The sequence below is a fragment of the Suillus bovinus genome (assembly GCF_016758785.1).
Source record: "Suillus bovinus strain UH-Sbo-P2 chromosome Unknown EDB93scaffold_18, whole genome shotgun sequence".
NCBI classification, from domain to species: domain Eukaryota; kingdom Fungi; phylum Basidiomycota; class Agaricomycetes; order Boletales; family Suillaceae; genus Suillus; species Suillus bovinus.
In genome coordinates, this window is record NW_024542074.1 from 392405 (window position 1) to 405404 (window position 13000).

At 46.8% G+C, this 13000-nt stretch overlaps 4 protein-coding genes across 4 annotated transcripts; 3 read left to right on the forward strand and 1 right to left on the reverse strand.

The window, feature by feature from the left end:
• Positions 1–204: 204 nt before the first annotated feature.
• Positions 205–1485, reverse strand: EDB93DRAFT_1137817 (SURF4 family-domain-containing protein). The gene is made up of 5 exons (XM_041449208.1): positions 1146–1485; positions 1034–1088; positions 739–980; positions 438–680; positions 205–387 (listed from the first exon to the last, which is right to left on the reverse strand). The coding sequence occupies exons 1-5, from the start codon at positions 1436–1438 to the stop codon at positions 327–329; spliced, it is 894 nt and encodes a 297-aa protein (XP_041309089.1). The 5' UTR covers positions 1439–1485; the 3' UTR covers positions 205–326.
• Positions 1486–1582: 97 nt separating this feature from the next.
• EDB93DRAFT_257173 (uncharacterized protein) lies at positions 1583–4149 on the forward strand. The gene is made up of 13 exons (XM_041455877.1): positions 1583–1691; positions 1741–1895; positions 1946–1967; positions 2020–2039; positions 2094–2152; positions 2202–2408; positions 2467–2598; positions 2656–3218; positions 3269–3424; positions 3493–3620; positions 3670–3797; positions 3851–3980; positions 4038–4149. The coding sequence occupies exons 1-13, from the start codon at positions 1648–1650 to the stop codon at positions 4052–4054; spliced, it is 1761 nt and encodes a 586-aa protein (XP_041309090.1). The 5' UTR covers positions 1583–1647; the 3' UTR covers positions 4055–4149.
• Positions 4150–6334: 2185 nt separating this feature from the next.
• On the forward strand, positions 6335–7788 carry EDB93DRAFT_1082954 (Gti1/Pac2 family-domain-containing protein; the record flags this gene model as incomplete). The annotated part of the gene is made up of 6 exons (XM_041445725.1): positions 6335–6540; positions 6601–6640; positions 6690–6772; positions 6841–6965; positions 7025–7209; positions 7471–7788. The coding sequence occupies 6 exons, from the start codon at positions 6335–6337 to the stop codon at positions 7786–7788; spliced, it is 957 nt and encodes a 318-aa protein (XP_041309091.1).
• A 2523-nt stretch (positions 7789–10311) lies between these two features.
• Positions 10312–12732, forward strand: EDB93DRAFT_257206 (DUF155-domain-containing protein). Its single transcript, XM_041455878.1, has 10 exons — positions 10312–10825; positions 10885–11232; positions 11280–11305; positions 11354–11408; positions 11457–11501; positions 11549–11600; positions 11650–11740; positions 11791–12071; positions 12121–12220; positions 12271–12732. Exons 1-10 carry the CDS (start codon positions 10449–10451, stop codon positions 12309–12311), a joined length of 1416 nt encoding a protein of 471 aa, XP_041309092.1. The 5' UTR covers positions 10312–10448; the 3' UTR covers positions 12312–12732.
• The last annotated feature ends 268 nt before the right edge of the window (positions 12733–13000 follow it).

Here is a 13000-nt window from a genome sequence, read left to right on the forward strand (position 1 = left end):
CGGTGGCAACAAATCGACGATGCCATATTCATTGACAGTGCGATATGGGATATATGTACTATGAATAAGTACCAAGGCGTCCGATACGACAAGCATTCAAACGATCCGAAGCATGTTCTGCGGGATAAGGATGATACTGTTGTTATGATGCCAATGAGAAAACAAGTAGTCATTGCTCTAGTATGTCTTTTTCTTCTCATCCACCGAGAGACCACCTGCATGAACGTCAGTCGCGAACGAACGAACGCAGCAGGAAGGGGTGAGATGGACGTACCGGGTCCCATATTTACAAGAAGGATGAGGCCTCCGACGATAGCTGTGATTGATTAGTGTTTCACTACTGTGGCAGAAAATAGTGGCTTACAGAGCGTCTGAAAGAAATCATACCTAGAAAGGCGCATCAGCACAACGCTCTAAAATATACTTCACACACGTACTTGAGAAAATCACGCTGAGGGTGCGCACTATTCACGCTCCACCAGTTGTTCGCAAAGACGTTGAAGACACTCAGCAAGATGACGAGGAAGGTCGCGGACCATTTTGCTTTGAAGCCGATGGCTACCATCGTGCATGCTGCGAGACCGACCATGCAAATGAGTATGCGGCCTATGTTCCAGTGTCCTCGGAAAATGAAGCCAAAGAAGAGGAAGATTAGGAGGACGCGACCTGCGAGGAGGAAGCTATAATGGTGGATGAATAAATGTGAGTCGCGGGAGAAGCGTGAGGAAGAACACGCACTATTTTTTGCGGTCTGTTTCGCTCATAGACGGAATACCAGCAAAGCTTTTCTTTTTGTTGAACATGGTTTCGCTGAATACCATGATGAGACCGCCTATGACGCTCAAGTTACGAAGGAAGAAAACGGGGTCGAACATGAGGCCATATCCAAAGCCTTGGATGATGACTACACTGAGGAGACCGATGACCGCATATTCCGTGTACCTTTTCATGATGACGGCTGAGGAAGCAACAAGCATTGTCTAGGACAAGGGAATTAAATCCAGAATTTGTGAGACTTAGAACGAGGGCTCACGATGACGTTAAGCAGTAGGAAGAGGTGAGAGATTCCCGGGTAGAAATATCTATGTCTGTAACCAATGAAATTTAAACAAAACGCCTCCCTGCTATGAACGGTTGTAACTGACGTTTGGAGGTACCAAAGTTGGTCATTCCACTGTGTCATAATCCTCAGAGCATCCTCGTAGAATGTGACGATGATCAAGAACCGGCCGATAGTAGGCAAATGGGGTTTCAAAGGCTGAGAATATATCTCGATAGCGTCTTCGACCTGTTTAGCAGCTGCTCGAATCTTCTCGAGAGGATGGTCTGGGTTAGCTGCTCTGTAACCTGTAGAAGAGTTTGAGTTTGCAAATCCATGAGGATCTGGGCTATGATAGCTTGTTGAAGCCGGACGACCAATGTTTATGCGGGAGGTCATGTTGAACGATCAAGATGAGGAAGAAGTTGAGCTTTCGTGCCAACTTGCAACAACCGACGTGGCGATTCACGTGTCGTGGGAATTTTGTTACCCGAAAGCCGATTAAGGTTTTTTGCATCATAGGGGGAACCGAGAATAGTCGCGGTTTAACGTTCGTTGACCATTGTCGACATTGGTACCACGTACGCGCAATTTCTTTTGGCAACAGCATGAATAAATCACGCGTAAATCCGGTACGAAATGAATACCTTTAGTACGTCGTTCGCAGAACCTTCAAAGTCGCTGCTGACCGTATAGAAAAGTTCAGTGTTAAACGTGCCAACGACTGCTTCCGCAAACGAGATACGGGAACGCTACAGAGCATTGTCCATAATATTTCACCCTGACAAGCAACGCGGGGAACACACAAAGGACACTGCAGCTGTGGAATTTCTTGAAATTCAGAAGGCTTACGAAGGTGAAAGTTTTTAGTCCAGTCTCAATACAATATCTAACAACGCTTTAAAGTTTTGTCAGACCCATTTCTTCGGTGAGTTCGTGTTGCAATATGCCATTCTCTACATGCGGTCTAACTCTACTAGGGAAGTGTATGATTTCCTAGGTAAGCGCATCCGCATTCCATCCTCAGGACGTACTTATACCTTACCGGCACTAGGTGAAGATGCTTTAAAAAACTCATGGCCAACAGAGCTGAGGTCTCAGAGTGTTGAACAGGTGCGGCATTTTTGCCCAACACTCAACGCTGACTCACTCCACTTGACAGATACGCGCGCACCTTCGACGTTGGAGGATTGATCGTAATCACGAAGTGTTTGATCACCTCATTCGTCCAAGAGGCATGATAACGTGTGGAATTGACGCATCAACGTTATTCGCACATGGTGATGACCTAGATTATGATTCGAGAGGCATCCTCGCCCGCCTTCGTGGTGTCTGGGTCTCGCAATTTGCCATTCGTCATTCTATCACGGTGAGCTCCATACCTTTTCGTTCTCACCTGACATTCATGTCCGCTTCAATTTGTGCAGAAGGTGTTGAGTGAAAAGACTAATCTTAAATTCACAAGTCACCTGGGACTAGGCCCTCGAAATGCCTTGCTGAGTAGAAATAATCTCATGGGCACAATACACCATCAATTCTCCCCTCGGCTCGCTTTGGAGGTATGTCTTATTATTACATCAAATATATCACCCAGGGCATGACCGTCGTCTGAAAAGGCTACAGCACATCTCTTAGACCCTCACCTTGTTGTTGCAAAAGCGAGCTACGAAGACAATGACAATACCCTAAATTGTCGTGTGCATTTCATTCCTGCGTTCTGGAACCTTCTTCCTCCGGCTAGTACCGTTTCCTTCAGTCGTCGACTTTTCCGACATGCTTCAACGGTGGGCTCGGTAGCGTGGACATTCTCCCCGTTGTCCACGGGAAGCTTCGAATTTGATATACACTCCCCTCAACCTTTTGACTTCTCGTCACCTGAAAATTACGTTCACCATACGGACCGTATGAACGCCGACTTTACAAATAAGCCTGGCTCCGTCAGTGGTTTTGGGGTTGGGCTGCGGTCTTGGTCATGTGGATTACAGTTATCTGGCCTCAACTCATGTATCAGGACAGAATGGTCTATCTGGTTTTTCGAACTATCTCTGAGGTTCAAGGCAGGCTTAGAGATTGGGTTTCAGCAATTAGCCTATTTGGTCACCGCGACGTGGACTAACACGAATACTGCTATATCAACTAGCTTTGGTGTGAGCACCAAGGGGCTAATCATGCGCTTTGAGTGCGCCACTTCGTCCTCAAATATTCTCCAGACTCACGCGTCGATACCAGGTTGGAATATCTCCATCAGAAGTGGATATTGCCAATTACTTTGTCGACCGTAAGAAATCAAACATTGGAGTTCTTTTCGGCTGTTTTGCCTTCAACAGTTCTCCTCCTCGGATATCACTTTGTCTTAAAGCCTCGTAGGCAGTTACAACGGACATTGTCAGTCTTATCTCCAACTTCCTTCGACTGTCAGATTAACATTTTCGTTTTTTTTTTTCATTAAAAAGATATTTCCGCAAGGCTGAGCGCCTCCTTAAAGAGGAAAATTCTCAGCTAAGGAGGCGCATTGATGACACCGCGGGGTTGTTGAGCGACACTGCCAAACGTCACGTGCAGACGGAGAGGTCCAGAGGAGGTACGACATCCCCACATATCCGGGCACGTGGTTCTCACGTCGCGTCAAGGTCTTGTCATCCTAAGTGCGACGTACGGGCCCGAAACGGACGCCGAGAACCTTACGATAGATGTAACTGTGCCTGTACAAGCCTTGGTGCACAACAGTCAGCTTCACATTCCCGGTCATCGCACAAAGGTAGTCATGTTCATATCTTCTCCTCGAACCTCGGTTCACGTGGCATGTTACAGGCCGGCATTCAAGGTTTCTATGATCCCGCCCCCGCATCCCCTAAATCACTTCGCGTACGTTATCTTTTTCGTGATCGACAACATTACGCAGAGATTCCCGACTATATCCCGGTCGTGTTGCCTTTGTCAGGTGCGTCCATTGTACTCGTTTATGGTATTCGCGCTTGACGATGTTTTTCCGGTCAAGATCATATCGTAAATTGATTGGCTTCTAGTTGCTACAAACCTAGCATCACTCCCACCCAGTATCCCTCTTATACCCATGTCTAATGTCGATGTGGATAACTATTGACGCTTGAGATTTGAAATATGGCCTTCATCAATGCGTATCAACCTTTTACCACAACAGCCAACCGGGAGAGAGCGAAATTGACAACAACTCAGCCCGCATTATTACATCCGGCGTGCCGTATACAGTTGCTCCACAAAAACGAGCCGATGGGTCTGCTGAGGTGTCCATGGGGGTGCACTTGCGATCCTCCGGCTTCGCTCGCTCATGGCTATGTCATTGTTTGTGACGATCCAAGTTCCCGGACTGCAGGCTGTAACAAGTATCAAATGTGAACCCGGACGGAAAAATCCGCTGGGCATGAGCAAATCGATGAACATGCTGCAACCAGTCCCCCCTCAGCTCACATTTCCAATGTATGATGAGATTATACTGCTTGCCTGACTGCACACATCTGCAATGCAATGCGGAGAGCTTGAGCAGCCGCGGAATTCAATATTTTAAGCGCCGATCTGTCGTTAAGCACTTGCACGTAGTTGAAACTGACGAAACTTTAAGTCTACGTGTTAACCAACGATGGATTGGGTCCGGACTCCCCCGCTCACCTTGCCCTGCAACATGCTTGTGGTGCCAGCGTTGCCACTGAGGTAAGGGTCAAACCTTCGCGGTACAAGTACACATCGCACAATGAGCTGCGCTATTTCCCCTACTAGGCTTGTCACGGTTGCAATGGGCCCGGTGTTTGTCCGCTCGGAATCAGCCGTGTCTAGACTTTAGCTTGCCCTGTCTTGCCCTGCAAACTTTCCCAAGCAACCGTTCAATTTTCGGGTGATCTTCACGCTCAGCGCCTCAGTCCCAGTTTCAATTTGCCTCGTATTCACTGTGATTTGACCCTTTCGCTCAATTCATTAACCGCTTGCAGTGCTTTCTTTGTTTGCCCAAATATTCATGGAAATCGGGATTCGACACGCCTGAAAGGTTCTGTGCCGCTATTGAGACGCACATATCCATATCATATAGACGCCGGCCACCACACCATGACAACTCGTAAGGCGCGTCGGTCATTGCCATCTGAAAACCTTTTTTCACCATGCCTTCTTGTTCTGGAACGTACTATGAAGATGTGATCAATCACAACTTCCAAGGTGGGAAGTGTTCTCCTACACCGACAATGTCCACCGAATAACGCAGGCCCCCTGCTGACCTCACGAAAGGGGAAATTTGGCTTCGACGCAGTGGGCTTACATGTTAAAACTGTATGTTGACAAAAGCCCGCTGATCATCAATGTCGGCCCCTACTAAGTTAGAGATACGATTCCAGATTGAGCTGCCTGGCGCAAATGTGACCGGGGCAACGTTCAGCATGAAGTGATCTTGTCATACGATTGAATTAGGCTTTATCCGAGCTGCTCCTAGAGTCAGCATAGCCAAGCTGCGCTCACGTTTAAATGCAAACAATTTGAAACAACCGCCCGTTGGACGGTGATCACCTGCATGGCTTTTGGATTAGGCTTTTCAAATGCGCCGCCCCCGGCGATATTGCTTGGCTACAATGATAAGTTCTTCTCGTCAAAAAGTTTTGCTAATTTATGGCGACGATCATAGCATATCGTCACACAGTGTCCAGTTCTGAAATCAAACCTTGTTAGGATTGTGGAACGTTAAAGCGAGACTGACCAATCCCAGGTACCTCTGGCGAATGTGCGCGGGCCCGCCATCAAAGAGCTATGCAGAAAGGCATCAAGGATCTTTGAAATGTAACCTGGATCGTTGATTAGACTGGTGCTAGCGCTAGCACTGGCACAAAGATTTTTCAAGGGCGCGTCTACAGCGGTTGTTGTCAGCCGGATGTGATAAATTAATGCAACCCTGTAGTCAACCTGTACTGTTAGGTTTCTTGTGTTCACTGGCAACTTGGTCGGTATCTTGCGTTGCGCCGGAACGTCTATATTGGGAGATGTACGACTTGTAATCTTATACCCACGTTCTTCGCACTTTATGCTGCGTTATCGTTATGGATTTGGCTAGTGGAGTAGCTAGCGGCGTCCCCACGTCTCGGAAATACTCTCAAGTCGAATCTCAAGAGTCCGATCACAGGGCGCTTTTTCAAAATCCAGCATGTGAGTTAACTCAATTCAAACTTAGAATAATTTTAATTTTATCCGTGGTTCACAGTTCCCTTACGAATCCAAGAATATATAACCTGTGCTCTAAAGTCCCGTTGATCTTAAGTCCCACTGGCGTTTTCCCTCAATATGCAACAACCTTCCCTCCAAAATGTTCGCATACGCTCAACGAGGGATGCCCTTCACATCTTTCATGCTGTTGCCAGGAATACCCTCCCACTTACAACACGCCGATTGGACGCTGAGGAACGAAGGGCTATCGCCCCCGGAAACGTTTATGTTTGGGAGGAACGCAGTGCAAATTCTGAGGCTACAGGTCTCGGCATGGAACGATGGTCTGTCCACATGTGGCTGGGGATATAAGCATAATAATTCAATATTATTTATATTGCTAGGACGGATGGCATGGGCTGGGGACCAAGTAGAGTTCGCGATGTAAGTAATCCTCAATCGTCAAATCCCATCCGGACTTATTTTTCCACAGGAATTTCTGTTCTATCAACAGAAGGAGTGTGATGTGAACGATGATCCAGGTAGCTCCGGCACTCCATGGGCCCAGATGATCAGGTAGGTCACGTCAATCTTGGCGCCCAAAGTCCCTACACCGTGGAACGACAAATTTACTTGTTTTACAGCATGTACCCTTCTTCGCGAGCACGTGCTACGGGGGACTCTGAACGCTTGATCAAGCAAACTTATAGTGTGCGTGTCTCGTTACCTGATGATCGCACACGAGGTATTACTAGGAAGTGGCACCTAAGTACGTTTCTTAGCTATCTCCGCCGCCTCGGAAGTCTAATCATCCCTTCGTTTCATCAGCTGCCTACTTCAGTCAACAGAAGCTTGATCGGCTTAACACAATCGATAATATACCAGGGGTCGGTGATGTCCCGGTTCCAGACGGATGGTTCCGGAGTGCTCGTAGAGATGCTAAGACAAGACGAGACGATGATCTACCAAAATCTGCCCTTGCAAAGCAACTCCCACAGTTTCCCATGGAGGGCGTACTACCCAAGATTAATTCGGTTCAATCCGGATTTCAGTCATCATTCCATGCTTCAAATTCAAATCCTTCACCGTTTACCGCGTTTACACATTTTCCCACTTCAAGAAATTCTTCACAGCTTGATCTGCTGGAAGTAGAGACTTCAAGCGGACGTAAAACCGCTTATTCATTTCCCTCTTCCGCAGAAGGATCGTCTAGGCATCACTCCTCCAACGTCCGCCAGACGGCTTATTCGGCTCCCAATGTGGTTCCTACTCAGATGCAATCACAATTTCGTGATGCTGTGCCATTCCAAAGTCGCTCGGCGTGTCCTTCTCCACCCTCATCTTCTTCTTCAGGACCTGCCACTCCAAGTCCGCGCATCAGCCCTTCCCATCTCTCGGAACAGCTGGTGCCTCTCGAATACCTACAAGGGCTTGCATATCCAAGGCGCGAACCCATCGATGAACAATTTCTTCAGCGTTTTTCAACTCAGGTCTCCCCAGGTTTCGTCTCAAAGGGAGGAGACCGAAAGCATCCCCCTTCAAAGGGACATTCTGCAGTACACCCCGAATCGATAGGGTCCTCGTATGCCTGATAATTCATTGAAGCCGATCTAATCTCTCGAAATATTCTGCGACTTTCCCTTCTACTTATTTTAATATACCTCAACTTCCAGGCGTGGACAGCCCTTTTTTTTGTCAATTATACATTTATAATCCTCACGCATATCTTGTTAAACTTACATATTATTACTTGTTTTTACTGACGACGCCGAACGTACACAGGTACCTTATTGTCATTCTGATAAGGGTGAGCTTGTATTGTAGTCTAAGTGTTGTCCATTAAGCTTGTATTAGTTCGCGCGTAAGCCTCGGATTCATAGGCAGATAATATATTTTGTACCGCACAGTAACCGCACGAATCTGTGGGCTTCCGAATTTGTCAAACCCCGTCGTCACGTTAATGTGTTATGTCTGTTTACAAGCTGCAGTGAAGTAGTGGGTGTGGTCTTGGTTGTCTATTATTATAGACTGTGAAATATGTATACTGTTTGATGGCACACCCAATTGATCCGAGACGCCGATCATCGAACGTCAATACGATCAGCGGAGGAATCGAGGCCGTGAGAGGTTTTCCGTCGCGAAGGGTCATTGTTGCTGAGCTGGGATAGGGGTTTTGCTGAACATCCCGTCTCGGGTAGGCAGCTGTTGGTGGGGAGCGTTACCAATATCCACGCCTGAAAATTTACATGTTCCTCTCACGCAGGACGTACTGTGACCATGATGCCAAGCCTAGGTACGTACCGTAGACTTGCCCTCGGGGACATATTCGCATATATCCGCATACAACATCATCTTCCTCTTTTAATTCTCCATTTGTGATACTTCTTCCCGTTTGCGGTTCCGTAAAGTGATAGACGTTACCTGACGCTGATTTCTAGTTCGTATCCAGCACTTGTGAATTATTTGAGTGCGCCAGACTGGGTGACGGCACATATATCCGATTAAGAGCATGTTGGCACAGCACAGTACTGCTGGCGCAGTCTGTTCAGGGGCGTTTTACTGGCCATTCCGCGGAAATGTCACATGTAGGCAACCACCCTGTTGATGCTTAATCGCCGTCTCGGTCCGAACTAGGGATCTATTCGTTGCTTGAGCAGGTATCAGTATGCTCAGTTGGAGCGTATTAACGGAAAATGGGAGTATTGAAGTTAGTCCTGAGATAGAATATGTGCTTTAGGTAAGTCTTACCCCCGATGAATCAGCGCGACCGACTTTCAAGTCGTTCCCTCGTACAAGAGGGAGGATTGGTGAATTTGCGTGCCAAACCCTAAACGATAGTGATAGTGAATTTTCCTTGCTTGGTAGAGTGCATGCACTTCCACACACCTGCGTTCAGCCATAGTAATACTACTGGCGATCTGGCCAAGAGTCTTTGGACGTAAGGACATTGCAAATCGTTTGAGAGGGATTATCGCCAATGGCTAGTTTCCATGTGTCACCAACTCGGAACAATATACAGAGTTCAATCGTACCTGAGAAAGAATCTGAAAGGTCGAGGAAGCTACAGGATAATAGTTCGAGGAAATATCAATATATCAATCGAATAGCATCATGGATTGGATCGATCACTGGAAAATAATGAGTCATCGCGACAAAGTTGCTGCAACTTCCCCTGTAGGGCATTCGCACAAATTACTTGCTTCCACCACCAGAAGAAAAGAGGGTTTACTGTACGGCAATAAACCCTGCGGCCCAAAACGGCTCCGCGGAGGCAAGGAATGAGGCTTCCAGTCCGACGACTTCGGGATTGTCGCGTGATCTTGAATCAAAGAAGACTGGCGAAATCAGAACAAGTTGACTGGCATAGTATGTCGCATCTAGGTATACATACAATAGCACATAGCGGCATCACGGTAGTCCTCTCCACCAATGAGCATCCTCCGATTAGCAAAGTTCTTCCATTCATCGTGACGTGAGGCCTTCCCCAGTGCTGAAGCATAAAGTAAACGTAAAGGCACAAACCTTGACTTTAAGCTTTATGTAAGTGGACAATTATATCATACGATGGTCTGAGTTTGGAAGATTGGGACCCGGCGAGGTTGTATGACACCAGCGATATGACACCAATATTAGCGGTGGGGGAGATCTAATCGGATGAGTCTGAGCAGCGCAGTTGATAGCGCCGCTGTGCATATCGTATATCGACATCAGCAGTGCCTGCATGCTGGCGTTTGAACATTGAGCGTTCAAGTCCTGCTCGTCTCAGTAAGCTTTCAATCCTGTATGATGCTGTCACATACCGCAAAACACTCCAGGTCAACCCTGAACGGCGTTTTACATATGTGCGCTTGCTAGCAGCTCGCCCTGCGTTGACCTAGTATACACAGTAGGCGAGGTAGACGTGATGATGTCAAAGTCAGGGCAGCCTGAACCAGTGACCGAGAAGAGGGCTGTGTGTAAAAGCAACTTCTGAAGTTCTGTGTAGATCGCAAGCTTCAAACCTGCATGTACGCGCCTGATCAATCCAGCATGGCGACTCGATTGGAATCCGCGCGGCTAGACGTACGCTGAAAATCTACGGCAGTGACTCACGAGTCACCATCACCATGATCGCAAAAATCCCTACTGCAACAACGTGACCAGCGGTCATGTGACCCACCCAGTACAGTGCCCACGATCGAAGTTATAACCCAGTCCGAACCGGAAACAATTGAGAGAGGAACTCTCGAGTCTCATAACATCCAGTCCCATCATGCCTAAAAACCCGCTTTTACCAAAGTCTATAGTAGGCGTTTCTAGGGAGCCCGAACCAAAAACTCGCGGTGCAAACAGGTCCACGAAGGTCGCTGGCAAACTCAAAGTCCTACCGGACCAACCAACATCATCTACTACCCAAGGCAAAATTTTGCCACGTCCAGATGCTGAGGAAAGTCTAGGAACAACAGGAGATACGGATGACGGGGATGATGAGGACGAGGATGAGTCAGATGAGGATGAAGGCGAGGATGTCGAAGTACGGTTACGTCAAATCTCCCAGATTCCTCAGGGAACGGCCCGAAGAGATGCACTGAGGTTGACAAAGAAAAAGGCGAAGTCACTGCCCCGTGTAACGGCATATGCGACGGCAAGGTAACTCTTTGTTGGTTTCCTGTTTGACTATTTGACTGACAGGCTTTGTCTCGTTTCAGTTCCTATCGTCTGCATGAACTTTCAAAGTTTTTCAATGCCCGGAGGGAATCCTATCATGCAGACCCCAAGATTATCGATGAAGTTTTGTATACTTCTTATGCATATGAACCCCAAGTCAACCAAGAAGCAAATGCGAAATCTCAGCCAGCGAGTGGGGATTTGTTGGGAATCCCAGAACTAAATCCCCTCATATCTGAAGCGGAAGACAATGGACGCTCATCTAACCGCAAGAAAATCAGCAAATTCCACACCGTTCCAACTGAGGCTGAGATATTCATTTTTGCCTACGGAACAGTCGTCATATGGGGAATGAGTGAAGCCCAAGAGAAACGGTTTTTGTCGTCCATGTGAGTATCTTCTTTTCTTACAATCAGCCTTAACGAACTGCTCGTAGCAAGCGTTTTGAGGTTGAAAGATTGGGTATGTGAGAGTGTTTGTATTTCCTGCAGGACTCTGAATCGCTGGCAGCACCAGACGACATTGAAATGGAGGATCTGAATTATTACTATGCAAACTACAGTCGGTATGTTTCGTTACTTGTTGAAATTGCTGATTTTTACTCATGACACAGGATATACAACGATGTCATCACTTTGCGCAAGGGATCTGGTTACATGTGAGTCGAATATAAAAGGAGTCTCCATGATACTTAAACACATCAAGGACAAAGCTCTCTTTATCGCATGCACTGTCTCAGTCCGTCAAGATATCCTTGGTGCGCTGAATTGAACCTGTGGCATAATATTTTACTGATAGTTGCTCAGTTTGAGGAACTTATCTCAAATACCATCGAAGACACGAAAGATATACCCGAAACATTGTCAGAGACAGGGAAGATCGGCATGCCCCATAAAGGTCGGTCAAGAAGATCTCGCATTGTAAATCATCTCATACATACTTACTAGAAATCATGCGCAAAACTGGGGAGTTATTCATATTACGGACTAACATCAACTCTGTAGGCTCTGTCTTAGACTCGCCGGTAAGAAAATATTTGTTTGGAGTATATGGAATTCACCCCTGCCCTATTCTAGGAAGTATTCTGGGTGAGCTGGGTTGTCCACGTCAAGTTTCAGCATTTTTGACACCTTTTCAGAGCTTTCCCGATCTTCAACCGTTGTATGATGCCGCGCGCAGTTATCTAGAGATTCCTCAGCGAATCAATCTTCTAAATACACGAGTCGAGGTTGGTTTGGTTCATGCGGCTTGCTTTCATTCGCTGACTTCATGGACAGGTTCTTCAAGACATGCTTCAACTTCTCAAGGAGTCTGTATCAAGTAGGCATGCAGAACGACTTGAGCAGATTGTCGTTGCTCTTATTGGGATTGAAATCGGTAATTTCATCATTTTTCTTGTTTGTTGAGCTCATATTGATGCGATCTAGTACTTGGCATTATCACCATTCTCGTGGATCTCATGGCTTGATTTCTTGTATTCAATTCATATACCTCGCATTTTCAACTACGGCGCTACCTGTATTCATAGAAGGCAACATTCCCCTCGCTGAATCTCAAGTCATTTTCCGTGGTGGTGGTGTTGGCGACGTCTAGGTTCATATATCTGGGAGTGAAGCAGATCGTATTCATCGGCACTAGCAGCATGGGCAATCACCTAACTATTTTACTAACTAGCGCGGGCGAGAAAATGTCGAGAACTCCCAAGATCAGGTCGAAACAACGCGAGAGATTTACAACTTCTGCAAAAAATAGAACGATCCTTACTGGAACCAGTCCCGTCTCTGCTCCCTCAGCGTCTCTCACGACAGCCTTCTGACCTCGTTATCAAGGGTTTGAAACATGTCCTCAAATTGTGTACCTGACATGGGAATGTTCGGGTATCAATCTGGACTCCTTGTATTCCTGGAAATCAGAATAGGTTTAACAAGTTACCCGCCTTTTAGTTGAGGTCTTGCTTAAACTTGAATGGGATTGGATGATAGCTCATGTTTCAGGGAATAATATCTTCATCAAATCGGGCTTCGACACGTACCTTCATAAAGGACTTGGCTTCTCACTATGTCTGACTTCCAAAATCTAGGATATCGATGATAAGACAAGTACGCAACATTGATCATCCTTCAAGAGAAGAGCATCAGGTTATCCAAGTGCGTCAGG

What these genes read in the sequence shown, in the direction of transcription:
- EDB93DRAFT_1137817 (XM_041449208.1), bottom strand. Translation starts at nt 1,438, where the DNA reads ATGACCTCCCGCATAAACATTGGTCGTCCGGCTTCAACAAGCTATCAT. An exon ending in GAAACAGACCGCAAAAAATA is followed by an intron (nt 681 to 738) that starts GTGCGTGTTCTT and finishes CCACCATTATAG; the next exon opens with CTTCCTCCTCGCAGGTCGCG. An exon ending in CCTCAGCGTGATTTTCTCAA is followed by an intron (nt 388 to 437) that starts GTACGTGTGTGA and finishes GCGCCTTTCTAG; the next exon opens with GTATGATTTCTTTCAGACGC.
- EDB93DRAFT_257173 (XM_041455877.1), top strand. Translation starts at nt 1,648, where the DNA reads ATGAATAAATCACGCGTAAATCCGGTACGAAATGAATACCTTTA. An exon ending in TTGTCAGACCCATTTCTTCG is followed by an intron (nt 1,968 to 2,019) that starts GTGAGTTCGTGT and finishes TAACTCTACTAG; the next exon opens with GGAAGTGTATGATTTCCTAG. An exon ending in GGGCTAATCATGCGCTTTGA is followed by an intron (nt 3,219 to 3,268) that starts GTGCGCCACTTC and finishes CGTCGATACCAG; the next exon opens with GTTGGAATATCTCCATCAGA.
- EDB93DRAFT_257206 (XM_041455878.1), top strand. Translation starts at nt 10,449, where the DNA reads ATGCCTAAAAACCCGCTTTTACCAAAGTCTATAGTAGGCGTTTCTAGG. An exon ending in ACGGCATATGCGACGGCAAG is followed by an intron (nt 10,826 to 10,884) that starts GTAACTCTTTGT and finishes GTCTCGTTTCAG; the next exon opens with TTCCTATCGTCTGCATGAAC. An exon ending in AAACGGTTTTTGTCGTCCAT is followed by an intron (nt 11,233 to 11,279) that starts GTGAGTATCTTC and finishes AACTGCTCGTAG; the next exon opens with CAAGCGTTTTGAGGTTGAAA.